Source organism: Populus alba, chromosome 6 (assembly GCF_005239225.2).
Source record: "Populus alba chromosome 6, ASM523922v2, whole genome shotgun sequence".
Taxonomy (NCBI): Eukaryota; Viridiplantae; Streptophyta; class Magnoliopsida; order Malpighiales; family Salicaceae; genus Populus; species Populus alba.
The window spans coordinates 23,823,351-23,838,938 of NC_133289.1; the positions used below are offsets into that span (position 1 = coordinate 23,823,351).

Sequence of the window (15,588 nt, forward strand, 5' to 3'; positions counted from 1 at the left end):
AGCATTTCGGTTGATTGTTCTTCTGAAGTTTTAGAGAGTGTTTGTCTACGTTGTTTCATCTGCATTTTGCTTAAAACACAGAAGCAACAATGTTTGGTAACAAAAAAAAAATATAAATTACTATTCATGGATCTTACCAAATTACGTGTTTGAAACGCTGGAAAACAAAAGCAGGTCCTACTTGCTTTTTACGGCTGCACCATGCTGTACTATTCAGTGAACAGTGCAACATCCCTCCATAGTCGCACTGTTCACTTTAGTGAATAGTTTTTTTCTCTCTCAAAAAAATCAGTTAACATTTTTTTTTCAAAAAATCTTAAATTTTATTTATTTTTTAAAAAAATTAGTTTAAAGTGAATTAAATTTATTCGTACTGTAATCTCAATTTTTATTTCTGATAATATTTTATCTAATTTTATTGCATGCTCAAAAAATCATGAAAACTATAGTTTCTTGTCGGATGAATTTTATATATAATAGAATTGTAGATAGTTTAATGGAACAATAATTTTTTTTTTATATAAAATATGATTTATTTCACTATGTAAATAGCAATAGTTAAATTTATAATATTTAAATTAAAAACCATAAATATTAATATATATTTTTTAAAATTATTTTATAACCTTAATTTCAAAAGCATTCTTAACCAAACACATCAAACTACTTTTTGTTCAACCTCAATTTCAACCACAGTTTTAACCAAACACCTATTTTTTCAAACCAACTTTCAACTAAAAATACTTTTTATAAAATAACTTTTTTCAAACCACAACCACAATAGCTACCGCAATACCAAACATACTCTTAATGAATAAAATAGAAACTCAAGTCTGTACAACAATAGCATACTATTATCATAAAATTCTCTCCTATTTTTTTTCTTCCTTTTAAAATTATTAATTTATATCAGATCAATTTGTATTAGGGACCTACAATGAAAGCTAAAGCAAACTTCTCTCATATAACCCCTCTTGTCTTTGATAAGAAGAATTATCAACTTTGAGATGTGAAAATGAAAAGTTACTTGGAGACACTAGATATTTGAGAAGTTGTTGAAAACGATTATGATGTTTCTTCATTACCAAATAACCCAACCATAGCTTAGATCAAAAGATGTCTGAGACTATGAGAAGAAAGAATGTGTAGGAGATGAAAGGATACATAACATGCAAATACTGAATTTAATAAGAAAATTAGAGTATTGTTGAGAGATATGAAGAATGAATCACAACTTCAGAGAACATAAAAGATCTATCCAAAATTACAGTGACAGAACTTTTGAATGACCTAGAAGCTCAAGAACAACGAAGACTTATGAGGCAAGATCTTTTTGTAGAAGGAGCTCTACCAACCAAGCATCAAGATTCTAAAAAGGATAAAAAGAAATTCTTCAAGAAAAATCAAGCCTCAAACAGTAAAAATTAATGCTAATCAGTTTCAGAATAAGGAAAGACCTTTAAAAAAGGGTTATCAACCATGTCAATACTATGGCAAGACAAATCATCCACAATTCAAGTGCTAGAAAAGACCAGATGCAAGGTGCAATAAGTGCAATTTAGGTATGAAGTTGTCATTTTTAAAACCAAACCTCAAAAACAGGAGGCAAATGCTCAAGTTGTTGACCAAGATGATAAGATCAAATGCTGGAAGTGTGAAGTTACCTCTTGGTGTAATCAGTTCTCCGTTGGAGATGGTAAGTTCATGTGCATCCTTGTATATCTATCTAGATTACTAGGTTATCCCAAACAACACTTGAATGTCGTACATCCAGGCCTGAAGCTTTTGGCAGATTTAGGTTAGCCAATCAAAGTCATTGCCTCTGCAATCCCCCCTGTGATGACTTTTGAATTTCTCGATATCTGTGGTCCTCCTTGATGCACCTTGCAATTCATTCATAGTTTTAGTCCTTCAGCACTTGAGCAGTCTAGTTTAACTCTTTAAGGGGATAAATGGAGATCGCAACTGTTGGTGGGAGGAGCCACTGGTGGTGACTTTGGAACACTCAGAGGGGATAAAACACACTGGTTTTATTACAAAATCCGAAGCTTACAATTAATTAACACAAAAGCTTAAACACACCCTCTCTCTCTTTCTCTTACAAGTGTTCCTCTCAATTCTCTCCACTCATATAACATAAGCTGGGCGTTCTATTTATACACAAATCAAAATACGAAAATTCAACCTTCAAGTGTGAAGGCGGCTGGCGGCAGTGGAGGCGGCTGGCGGCTGCGGCTGGTGGCTGGCGGCTGGTCGGTTGGTGGCTGGTCGGTGGCAGCTGGTGGTTGCCTTCCTTGACCATCTAGAGGTTGAGTTTAATTCAACAAATCTCCCCTTTAAACTCAATCGAGAGATATCATGCCAAGCATGAACACTTCTCTCTTCAATGCCTTCTCTCTGCTTGTAGACCCTTTTGACACCTATTGCTTTCTTCTTTTCTGGTGGGTCCTTATCTGCATGGAAACAAAACAAAGTTGTATCTTCCATGACCTGAGTGGTATCATACAACTCTTCAAGATTCCGCATCTTTCTTGGTCCTTCTGACGAGGATGCTGATGGTGGTGTTGATGATGATGCTCCTGGTGTGTTCCTCCTGTTGAATACAGGGAATCTGTGTACCGGACTTTGTGGTTCAGCTGCTGGTATAAACACCGGACTTTGTGGTTCATCTGCTGGCACAATCGGTTCTTCTACAAGTACTGTTGGTACTTCTTCACCTTCAAGGATCAAATCAGTGTTGATCCATCTGACTGCTTCTTGATCATCATTCCATGCCCAAGATTTATCTTCTTCAAAGATAACATCTCTACTCGTAATCACCTTCTTCGTGATGGGATTATACAGCCTGTATCCCATTCTTCTTTCACCATATCCGACAAAGATGCATTTCTCGCTCTTATCATCGAGCTTTCTCCTTCTTGCATTTGGGATCTTTGCATATGCCATACAACCAAAGACTCGTAGATGAGTAACACTTGGTTTGTGACCACTCCATGCTTCTTCTGGAATGACTCCTTGCAAACTTCTGGTTGGGCAGCGATTCAACAGATACACTGCACATGATACAGCTTCAGCCCAGTATTGCTTGGGCAATTTCTTTGCTTTGAGCAAACTTCTGGCCATGTCAAGAATCGTGCGATTCTTCCTTTCTGCTACACCATTCAGCTGTGGTGTATAGGCTGGCGTTGTCTGATGTCTGATGCCTTGTTGTGTACAATAGGCTTCAAAGTCATTGGCTGTATATTCTCCTCCTTGATCAGATCTCACTGTTCTGATCGTATAACCAGTTTGCTTCTCCACAATTGCTTTAAAATCTTTAAAACAATTGAATACTTCTGACTTCCTCTTCAGAAAGTATATCCACGTCTTTCTACTAAAATCATCAGTAAAAGTGAGGAAGTACCTATTTTGTCCAGTTGACATAGGCGTGATTGGGCCACACACATCTGTGTGTACTAACTCCAGTGGCCTTTTTGCTCTCCAGTTGACTTCTTTGGCAAAACTGGATCTGTGATGTTTGCTGAGGACACAACTCTCACAGACTTCATCTGGATGATCAATGTGAGGCAAACCTTTGACCATCTTCTTGCTTGCTAGCATCTTCAAACTTGTGAAATTCAGATGTCCAAGCCTCAGGTGCCAAAGCCATTCTTCACTGTTGGTGATGGCACTCAAACACCTTGCTGCGTCATACTGGATGTTCAAAGGAAACATCCTATTCTTGGACATTTTCACGTAGGCCATTAATCTCCAATTGTTGTCTCTAATTGCCAGATGACAATTCTCCGAGTAAAAAGTATAGCCTCTCTCCAAAAGTTGACCTAAGCTGATTAGGTTCTGCTTTATGGCTGGGACATAATAGACATCGGCGATGTAGCTGGAATCACCATTCTTCATCTTGACTGGGATGTTGCCTTTACCTTTGAATGGAACCTTTGTTGTATCTCCAAAAGTAACTAGACCTTGCTTGGTCTCATCTAGATTACTAAATAACTCTCGGTAGCCGCACATGTGATTGCTGGCTCCAGTATCTAGATACCATATGTCCTCCTTTTTCTTATCAAGTCCTTGTTGGACAAGAAATGCAGTTTCTTCTCTGTCATCCTTCTCTACATAGTTAGCTTGCTCACGTATCTCCAACGGAGCTTTTCTTCTGCATTCAGTGCTATAGTGCCCAAATTGATTGCAACTATAACATTGGATATTCCTCTTGTCACGGTTATTGTAACCGCCTCCTCTTCCTCTAGGAGTGAATGCTTGTTGTCCTCGACCTCCTCTGGTGGTGTTTCTGCCACCTCTTCCTCTAAAACTTGTATTCCAAGAACCTCTTCCTTGGAATTGCTGGAATCCTCCTCTGGATTGTTGACTTCCTCCTTGAGTGGTGTAGCCACTTGATGAAGTCTCCCCTTGCTCATATCTGTCCTTGAGAGACAACTTTGCTTGTAAGGCATGCTCAATTGCCTTATCTCCATTTCGCTTTACAATCTTCTGCTCATGAGCTTGCAAGGAACTCATAAGCTCATCAACTGTCAACTTGTCCACATCTTTGGATTCTTCAATTGCGACAACAACAAAATCAAATTTTGGATCTAGGGATCTCAAAATTTTCTCAGTAATTCGAGCATCGATGATGGCTTCTCCATTTCTCCTCATCTGGTTGACTATCACCATAATCCTTGTGTGATAATCAGAAATAGACTCCGAGGACTTCATTTGCAATAACTCAAATTCTCCTCGCAAAGATTGAAGACGAATCTTCTTGATTCTGTCAGCACCTTTGTATTTCTGTTGGAGAGCCTCCCATATATCATGTGATGTTTCAGCGGAAGCTATTATCTCGAACGTATCTTCATCAAGACCTTGGTAGATGATGGTCTTGGCTTTGTTGTCCTTCTTTCTGTTGACTTTCAAAGTTTGCTTTTGAGCCTCTTGTAAAGCATCTTCTCTTTCTTTAGACTCTGGTTCATCATAACCAGTTTGTACAATATCCAAACACTCTTGTGACCCAAGAAATGCCTTCAATCTGATGCACCAACTATCATAGTTGTCTTTGGTCAGCTTAGGGATGAGTGTATGTGTACCTTCTGTAGTCATTTTGTTCTTTTAATGACTATATCACCTCTTTGGGAGCCGAATTTGACCAAACTGACACTGTAGATAGATCCGGAATGGTCAAAATAGTAGGGAACCGGTCTGACTTTGTTGAAATCGGGTCAAAAAATGGGTGAACCGGTCCAAAAACCAATTCTGTACGGCGGGCGGTTCGCTGGGTTGAACCGGGAATATTCTGGGAATATTCTGTGGAATATTCGGGGAATATTCTGTGGAATATTCGGGGAATATTCTGGGGAATATTCCTTCGGCTCGGCTGAGGCTTGAAAGCGGCTCGGCTCGGCGCGAGGTACGGCTCGGCTTGTGGCTCGGCTTGGACTCGGCGTGACGGCTCAGCTCGGCTTGAATATGGCGCGCGTGCACGTCAGTCGTCTTCAACCTCGGGGCGCGTGGGATGCGCGTGGGCTAACTGGCTGAATATTCAGGAGGCGCGTGTGGGCTACCCCGAACTCCGATTTGGCTGATTTTTGCGGCAGTGAGTTCGTCTTGATGAGCTCTACACTTTGGAATGATAAAAACTTGTTTTTGACAATTTTGAAAATTCGGATATACCCAAAACTCTTCTGTTTTCCGATGAACGGGGCTCTGATACCAATTGTTGGTGGGAGGAGCCACTGGTGGTGACTTTGGAACACTCAGAGGGGATAAAACACACTGGTTTTATTACAAAATCCGAAGCTTACAATTAATTAACACAAAAGCTTAAACACACCCTCTCTCTCTTTCTCTTACAAGTGTTCCTCTCAATTCTCTCCACTCATATAACATAAGCTGGGCGTTCTATTTATACACAAATCAAAATACGAAAATTCAACCTTCAAGTGTGAAGGCGGCTGGCGGCAGTGGAGGCGGCTGGCGGCTGCGGCTGGTGGCTGGCGGCTGGTCGGTTGGTGGCTGGTCGGTGGCAGCTGGTGGTTGCCTTCCTTGACCATCTAGAGGTTGAGTTTAATTCAACAGCAACTTGTCTTTTAGGAGCATGCTATGATTCTGCTCACCAGAAATCAAGTTTTGAGTAGTGTTCTGTTGCCGTGTCATCATTTACAAGGGAGAAAAGCTTGAAATGGGACGAGGAGGATTCACTCATATCATATTTTAATCCAGTAATTTGGAGGTTCATTGTAATTTATCAATGGCAATCCCACTGCAGGTTCTCCAACATGCAAAACCACTTAAACAGCTTCCCCTCGTTGGACCCTTGTTCACTCCCCCTGTCAATGTTATTGCCGTGGTGAAAGTTGCAGTAAGGGCAGCAACTGATCCAGTTTTCCCTCCCGGCATCGTGGATGTTTATGGAATACTGCGTTATAGCCAGCAGCAAAGAGCAACATAGATTTGTTGATATCGAGAGTTCATCTGTTTTCTTCACCAATATAGAGTTCATCATCAATATCAAGATTTCATCTGTTTTCTTCTTCTCTGTAAGTTCTCAAAATGTTAGCTGTTGGAGTTGGACTCGCAGCATTTTGTAAACTGGAGACTCACAAAAAGGTTCCATTAACATATCTGATGAAATAAAAATATCATACACTGGATGTCTCCTGATCAAAAGAGTTTATGTAGGTCTCATAATAAAAATCCTTAAAGCTAAATTATTTTTCGAAGAATCTCTTTTTTGAAGGTACAAATATCATTTTACAAATTCTCAAATAAACCCTCATATGTATAAATTATACAACAAATTTCTAAACAAAAAAGCTATAAATTAAGTAAACATCCAAATAATATATATATATATATATATATATATATATATATATATATATATATTTGCAATAAAAATTAGTTAAAAAAATAAGTAGTTTTGCTTATTTGAAGTAGAGAATTCTTAATAGAATTTGAATTAGAATAGGAATATTGATAAATTAAGTATTGGAGTGGTTAAATTTGTAGTGGGAGGTTGATTTGTGATAAAAATTAGAGGGCTGTGCTTTTTGTTGCAGTGAAAAATGAAGGAGGAAGAAGAAGAAATGATGGAGTGGGAGATAAGGATTGCTCGTCAGATCATAAATTAAATATCATAAATGGATTTATTAACGATATTTATTGATGGATTTATGCTTGTAATTCTATTTATAAAAATAACATACTATTGTATTTTTTGATTTTTTTAAACTTTTTTCCTGCTATAATTCATTTTTGTCTATGTTTATCGATATATACAATGAAAGAATAATTTATCAATAAAATTCATTGCAATCTATTGATGAAAAAATTATATTGATATTTCTGTTTATATTTATTAATTTTCTAGTAATAAAAATAATAACAATTTATAATGATCTTGATTGCAACTCTACATCATATGCATTTTTTATATTGATCTAGTTGGTGCTTTCGGGTAAATTTTGAATAGAAATTTGATAATTTCATTAGGGAGTAAGTAGGATTAAACTGAGTTGCATTATTAAAATGGAAGGCTACAATATTTTGGACTCTTGATAGCTACAATATTAGCCCCCCTTTTTTATAGCAATTTCTAACCTTCATTTATAGTTGCTAGTTCAAGGTTAAAGTCTTGTTTGGAAAATGTAAGTAAGATTGTTTTTTAAAGTGTTTTTCATAAAAATATATTAAAATAATATTTTTTTATTTTTTAAAAATTATTTTTGATATCACCACATCAAAATAATTAAAAATATATTATTTTAAAATAAAAAAATAAAATATTTTTAATTCTTTTTAAAAATACTTAAAAAAAAAAAAACAAACAAACAAGATTTAAGCTTCGTTATTAATTTTTTGAAGGACGCAGACTTTCAGAATTTCAAGAAAGAACTAAAATAATGGCTTATCTCTCATGACAACATGCAGTTAATAAATAAATTTCCTTTGTAGCAGGCAATAGATGGGACTGATTTCTTAATCATTGAACACTAAAACTGGAATTGGACTTAATCGTAAATTAATTACTTTAATCAATCCAAGCTGACTTTCTGCATCACGCATTAGGTCTACAAGCAAGCAAGCAATATAGAATTTAAAATCCAAGTTGATATTTTTATACATTTTTCTTTCTACAGCTATTAATTTATCCTCCTAGCAATCACAAGAATCATTTGGATTCTTTTCTTGAAACTTGCTGTGTTAGTCATGATTTTTAAACTATGTCAGGGTTCACCAGGGGAAGGGACAAGTTAGGGGCAAGAGGGTCGACCTCAAAACAAAATTAAAAAGAAAAAAGAATTAAAATGATGATGTTTTGACAATTTTTTTTTTTAAATCAACAACTTGATTTTTTATTTTTATTTCCTTTTCAATCAAAACCAATTTAGGCTCCAAGGCGTTGGTCACCAGGTCAGAAGAATAAAGGCTACCTAACATCCAAGGAACCTGTTGTTCCAAGGCACCAGGTGTTGGAGATACCTGAACCGGAGGAGAGCCTATACGAACATAAATAATATTATTTTCAATCCAAAACTCTAAATTATTTGATTATATATGAATCCATCTTGACCTCATTAATTTCTTGTCATCTTGGGTGAACTGTTGAGAAACACCTCAATCTCTTAAGCTACACAAAAAATCAATGGTGCTTTTATTTATTAAATTTTTTTTTTTTTTTTTTGGGGGGGGGGGTGTGGAAGTAGAATCAAGTAGCAGCAGCTAGGAAAAAGCTTGCAGCAGTGTAAAACGCGATTGAATTACTCGAGATAACGATGTGTCTTGAAAAACAAAATCCTGTGACATAACAAAGGATGGTTCCTCGAAGGAAGCCACAAGTAAAATAAATGATTGGCAAACTCGATCCTTGTCCTAAACAATAGACAATTACGCACGCACTGTTTACTGATGGTCCAAGACTTGACTTTATTTAACTGATTTATATTTTATAATAGTGATTACGTAAGGTACACTGGTTTTTTTAGCTTCAGCTTGTTGAGGAAAGCCTCGTATGATTTCTCAGACAATCAAGAAAAAGCCCGGTGCTTTCTGTTAGTAAACCTAAGAACAAGGAGACAATATCTTATTAAACTCAAACTCGAGAAGATGATGTCGGAACGAAGCCCTTTGCCACCATCGCCGCAAAAGTTGAGGTATCTAAGCTTGAATATTCAATAATAATCACAAATACTTTGATTTAGTCAAGGGTAAACGATGGTGAAAAAACCACCGAGACAAGGGATCTTTATCATTGATCAGCACAAGGCGAATTCCGACTGATTTTTGTCATATGTGACCCCAACGTCCAAGTGCCTCTGTCTTACAAGCAACGTTAACAAGTGCCGGCGACCTTGACTATGATGGGGGTACTGTACAGTGTAAATGCAAACCTTCTTAAATAATTTTAATATTTAACCAAAATACCCACTCCCCATTTGTGTTTTGGACATCTCTTTTTTATATTTTATTTTACAAAGGGAGAAGTAATTTCTAAAAAAGGGAATTAGGGAAAGGAGTAATCTGCTAGGATATAGTATTTAGTTTTAATAGTGTAACCATTTAGTAAGTGTTTGTTTTTGTGCTAAAACATTCTTTAATTTCATAGTATTTTTTAATTTTTGTTTTTCTTTTGAAAAAAATGTTAAATTAATGGTTTATAGATTTTTTAGATGATTTTAAAATGTATCATTTTGATTTATTTTAAATTGAAAAGCATCATCCATTAAAATACTAAATCCACACTTAGTTTTACATCCTTCAAGTTCGTTTCGTCTACATAACTTATAAAACGCTGGTGCATACTTGGTGACTTGTTTTTTTTTTTTTGGATAAAGATATTTTAAATTAATTTATGCATTAATTGAAATTAAATCTTTTTTGAACACTATTAAAAATACACATCTCACATTTACTTGATATATCCAGAAGAATTAAGTCAATTCCTCTTAATGTTAGCCCCAATGTTTAAATTCAGAAAATCAATGTTATCTTCTATACAAATAAAAATAATAAAAAAAAATTGTAGCTCTTGAAAAATTTAAACGTTTTTAGGATTGTACACATATTTTATACGTGTATCTTCTATAAAAAAAACAAAAAAAATTCGAGTTATGATATTTCCCTAGAAAATTGGACACACGCCTTCTATTTGAAAGAATTCGATAAATTCTTCTTCAATGTAGATGTAAATCGCTAACGTAAAATCGTAGCCCCCGCAGGACCCACGTCTCCAATTTATTAATATGATTTGATTCAAACAATCAAATCATGCAATTTCTTAGTAATTACGATCACTAATCTTCTCCTCTATTTAAACTAATACAGTTAGGCCCCTCCTCCAGAACTGGTCCAAGCTCCTCTCCTTCAAGGCTTTAGTTTCACCTTATAAATAACACTTGCTTCCTTCCAAGCTTAAACCAAGAAAACTAGCTGGAATCAGCTCAGCCATAGGTGGACAGCAAGATGATCATGAAAAAATACTCCTTGAATCCTGTTCCATCTTTCTTTTTCTTCCTTTTTTTGATGATTTTGTTCTTGGAAATGGGGGTGGCCCAGAACACAACATCTACAATCCCAGTGAATGTAGGAGTGGTTCTTGACTTGGCTTCTTTGGATGCCAATATTGCTTTGAGCTGCATCAACATGGCCCTTTCAGAGTTCTATGCCTCTCATGGTGACTACAAAACTAGACTGGTCCTCAACACCAGGGACTCGAAGAAAGATGTTATTGGTGCAGCTGCTGCAGGTTCCCTCTCTGCCCCTTCTCTTGGTTCTCATCTCTTTTCTCCAATTATGAATCATTGCTCACCATTTCTTACTGCTAATTATTAACCTCCTCATGCAACGTTTTAACCGTAGAGATTTTTACATTCTGTATTAATTATCTGAGGTTCTCGACCTGCAAATCTCTAGTTTGTTCATAGAAATGCAGGTCCATTGACATGATATGAGAGTATATATACCGTTGCATGCTTGTTATATTCTTCTTTTCAAGCTAAGGGTATTCTCAGAAAAACCTGCACATATCTAGACAAACTATCTTTCTGATCGTGTTTCCATAAGCCAATCACGCTCGAACCGGTTTAAATAACTATTATTATGGAACTCATTTAATAATTTAAATTTTTAAATTAAGATGCTTATTTGATATTTACTGGGAATTTCTTCTCAACCTTTCATTGTATAGAACCCAAAATGACAAAGGTGGGTCAAAACACACAAAAGTCATCATAAATTGTGGCTATCTTACTTTCCAAATTTGCGGCCCCCCCAAGTCGTCTGTCGTGAGCTGTAATATTGTAGACCAGAAATTTCCCTTTTAGTAAAAAAAATGCAGTTAGGATTTAGGAACTTTAAATTTATAATTTTATTATCTAAAAAATTAGTATATAATAATTATCTTCTCAAAAGGTTTATAAACACATTTATTTAAATAGGTTAATAAAACCTATATTTACTAGGAATCAATTTCTCATTCTCTTAGTTTTTAAAATGCTATAGTTTTAAGATGTTAATCTAATCTGACAACCAAACTTTCTTTTAAATTTAAATATATCTTATTATTTTTAAAAAATATTTTATAGACAATTTATATAGTTTGTTTGAATTATATTTTTATTTAATAATATCATATTCTTATCTAAATATAATCATAACTTTCATTTATTATAAGATCGCATAATATTAGGAGTTTATACCTGATCTCTTTTAGATTATTAATAATTTAGAATTGAACTCATTGAATATTATAAAGAAATATATAGCTCGATTAGCATGGATTGCTAGAAAAAAGCATGTTAATTTTCTGCTGTCATGTCATTTCTTGATTTATAAAGTTATTATCTCAAAAAAAAAAAAAAGGAAGTAAAGACAAACAGAACATGTTTCATTGTTTTTCTTGTTTTAAAATGATAGAAATTCACTATAAAACTGTCAAGAGACATGTTTATTTTATGAATAAGTCGTTCTAGAACACTAACCAAATCCAACATAAGGTGTAGAGCAAAAGAGAAGAGCTCACAGATCATAAAACGTGACTGCAGAATGATCATCCTATAAGAAATTTGTGATCCTTTGCTTGATCGTTCTCTGCTGCAGAAGTCTATAATTTTTCTAATCTCCTTTCGAAATGCAGCCCTGGACTTGATAAAAAATGTGGAAGTGCAAGCAATTTTAGGGCCAAATACATCAATGCAAGCCAATTTTGTTATTGACCTTGGAGAAAAAGCTCGGGTGCCAATTATATCTTTTTCTGCAACAAGTCCTTCTCTTACTTCCATCAGGAGTTCATATTTCTTGCGAGCAACACAAAATGATTCAGCTCAAGTGAATGCCATAAGTGCTATAGTTCAAGCCTTTGGATGGAGAGAAGCGGTGCCCATCTACATTGACAATGAATATGGAGAGGGAATCATACCTTATTTAATTGATGCTCTGCAAGACGTTGATGCTCGAGTGCCCTACCGGAGTGTCATTTCTCCATCGGCCACCGATGATCAAATTGTTGAGGAGCTTTATAAGTTGATGACAATGCAGACAAGAGTTTTCATTGTGCATATGTATCCCTCTCTAGGCACTCGGCTTTTCACCAAAGCAAAAGAGATTGGAATGATGAGTGAAGGCTATGTTTGGATCATGACTGATGGTCTGAGTGTTGATTTCTTGAGTTCACCAAATCATTCTGTCACCGATACTATCCAAGGAGTTTTGGGTATAAAACCTTATGTTCCAAGAACAAAAGAGCTTGAATATTTTCGAGCTCGGTGGAAGAGGCAATTCCTACGAGATAATCCAAATAAAATTGATGCTGAGTTGAACATTTATGGACTCCTGGCCTATGATGCCACTACAGCATTGGCCTTGGCAGTTGAGAAAGCGGGCACTACAAATTTTGGCTTCCGAAAGGCAAATGTTTCTAGCAATTCATCAACAGATCTTGCAACTCTTGGCATCTCTTTAAATGGTCCAAACATTCTTCGAGCTTTATCGACCACTAGTTTCAAAGGCCTTACAGGAGATTACCTTTTTGTTGATGGGCAGTTGCAATCACCAGCTTTTCAGATAGTTAATGTGAACGGAAATGGAGGAAGACGGATTGGATTTTGGACGCCAACAGAAGGACTTGCGAAAACACTGAATCCGAGAATAAATAAACGTAAGAATTCAACTTCTACTTCCAGAGTTTCAACTGTAATTTTTCCTGGGGATACAACTGCGGCTCCCAAGGGCTGGGAGATTCCCACAAGTGAGAAGAAGTTGAAAATAGGAGTGCCTGTGAAGCATGGCTTCAGTGAGTTTGTAGCAGTAACAAAAGATCCTGGTTCCAACACCACAACATTCACCGGATTCTGCATAGATGTTTTTGATGCTGTAGTCAAAGCATTGCCTTATGCTTTGCCTTATGAGTACATCCCCTTTGCCAAGCCTGATGGCGAACCTGCTGGAACCTACAACGATCTGGCCTATCAAGTGTACTTGAAGGTAAGACTTGCTCTCTCCTTCTCTGTTCTTGTAACTATATCACATTGAATATCATTCCCATTGATGTATTTTTTGTTTATTGCCAACAGAATTATGATGCCGTGGTTGGAGACATAACTATTGTCTACAACAGGTCCTTGTACATCGACTATACCTTGCCTTTCACAGAAAGTGGTGTCTCCATGATTGTTCCGATTGCAGACAACAACAGCAAAAATGCATGGGTCTTCATGAAACCTTTGACAGGGGACCTTTGGGTGACCAGTTTTTTGTTCTTTGTTTTCATTGGATTTGTGGTCTGGGTTCTTGAGCACAGAATAAATGAAGATTTTCGAGGGTCAGTTGCAGATCAAGCTGGCACTAGCTTCTGGTTTTCCTTCTCAACTATGGTTTTTGTACAACGTAATCTCCCTTCCCTAGTGAATTTTCCTTCTAGTGTTGTACTAGCACTCCATATATATAAACACCAAATTGACTTTATGTTTGTATTTACAGGGGAGAGAGTGGTTAGCAACTTGTCTAGGGCGGTGATAATCATCTGGTGTTTTGTTGTGTTGATCCTCACGCAGAGTTACACCGCCAGTTTAACAAGCCTACTTACCGTCGAGCAGCTGCAGCCTACAGTTACTGATGTCCGTGTGCTCATTAAGAAAGGGGAGTATGTGGGCTACCAGAAGGGTTCTTTTGTTCTAGGACTCTTGTTAGACTTGGGGTTCGACAAGTCCAAGCTCATGGTGTATAGTTCTCCAGAAGAATGCCACCATCTTTTCTCCAAAGGAAGTGGAAATGGTGGTATTGCTGCTGCTTTCGACGAACTGGCATATATAAAGCTCATTCTGTCAAGATATTGCTCCAAATATACCATGATTGATCCTAAATTTAAAACCGGCGGTTTAGGCTTTGTAAGCTCACTTTCCTATGTTGTTATTTCCATTTACTCTGTGGCAAATAAGTGCATAGTTTCTCACGTATCCTTTCTTTTTTTAACTTCAGGTCTTCCCTAAAGGTTCTCCTCTAGTGCCTCATATATCGAGGGCAATTTTAAATGTGACCGAGGGAGATGAAATGAAGCACATAGAGGGTGCATGGTTTGGCAAAAAAAGCACCTGTCCAGAATCCGGCTCCTCAATTTCATCTAATAGCCTTAGTCTCAAGAGTTTCTGGGGGTTATTTTTAATTGCAGGACTAGCTGCATTGTTAGCTCTCATTATCTTCATAGTATCGTTTGTTTACCGAGAAAGAAACGTCTTGAGGTCCTCTGATTCCACAGCTTCAATATGGAGTAGAATTAAAAACTTCTTTAGAATTTTCATTCAAAGGGACTCGACATCCAGTACTTTGAGACAAAGTGATCTGAATGATAGAAATGGCATCAGTCTGCCTACTATGTGTGCGCCAAGCCCATCAGCCTATTCAGTTGACACGGAATATCCTGCCAATCGATCTTCTGCAAGCTATGATTCTAGTCCAAATAGGGAAGCACCTCAAGAGGTAGTAATAGATATCGATCAGCTTACCGGCCGAAATCAGGAGAGACCGGCAGCTTTGGAAATAGACCATGAAAATAATTGACTTGTAGGTTATCATTTAACACTTCTGACACCAGTAGTCATTAGCATTGTAAAGAAATGGAATTACTGTATTAAAAACACATGTAAGCGAGATGATTTTACTAAGATTTAAGTAGGTTAAAAACTGGGTTTCAGAAATTGAGTTATTTTATATTTCTTGCCTTCCGTTTTTCTCTTTGAGTTACTGAGGAGCATCTGACATTACCTTCTGTACCTTCAAATTTGTGATATACTTCTTGCCTTTTCTTACAAGTCCTAACTTAAAAAGAACCCAGAGATTTGCCTAGTGTTGAAGACTGCTCTAGGAATCCATGAGTCCTTTTTTTCTATTCTATTATCATCAAATAAATGTTGAGCTAGTCTATAGGAATAAATTAGTTAGTTAAGATATTATTTGCCAATTTGATGCTTTATTAGAGCATTTCGGTTGATTGTTCTTATGAACTTTTAATGAATAAAATAGTAACTCAAGTCTGTATAATATTGGCAGACTATTATTGTTAGTGTTTAAGTGTTTGAGTGCTATGTAAGAAAAGAATAATAT

The 15,588-nt window shown here is 36.3% G+C and overlaps 1 protein-coding gene across 1 annotated transcript; it reads left to right on the forward strand.

The window, feature by feature from the left end:
• The first annotated feature begins 10,352 nt into the window (after positions 1–10,352).
• Positions 10,353–15,157, forward strand: LOC118050247 (glutamate receptor 2.8). The gene is made up of 5 exons (XM_035060519.2): positions 10,353–10,738; positions 12,128–13,473; positions 13,563–13,875; positions 13,969–14,375; positions 14,467–15,157. Exons 1-5 carry the CDS (start codon positions 10,456–10,458, stop codon positions 15,043–15,045), a joined length of 2,928 nt encoding a protein of 975 aa, XP_034916410.1. The 5' UTR covers positions 10,353–10,455; the 3' UTR covers positions 15,046–15,157.
• The last annotated feature ends 431 nt before the right edge of the window (positions 15,158–15,588 follow it).

Excerpts from the sequence above, each read along its gene's own strand:
- LOC118050247 (XM_035060519.2), top strand. The coding sequence starts at position 10,456 with ATGATCATGAAAAAATACTCCTTGAATCCTGTTCCATCTTTCTTTTTC. Across the intron at positions 10,739-12,127 it reads TATTGGTGCAGCTGCTGCAG|CCCTGGACTTGATAAAAAAT; the intron begins GTTCCCTCTCTG and ends TTCGAAATGCAG. Across the intron at positions 14,376-14,466 it reads AAACCGGCGGTTTAGGCTTT|GTCTTCCCTAAAGGTTCTCC; the intron begins GTAAGCTCACTT and ends TTTTAACTTCAG.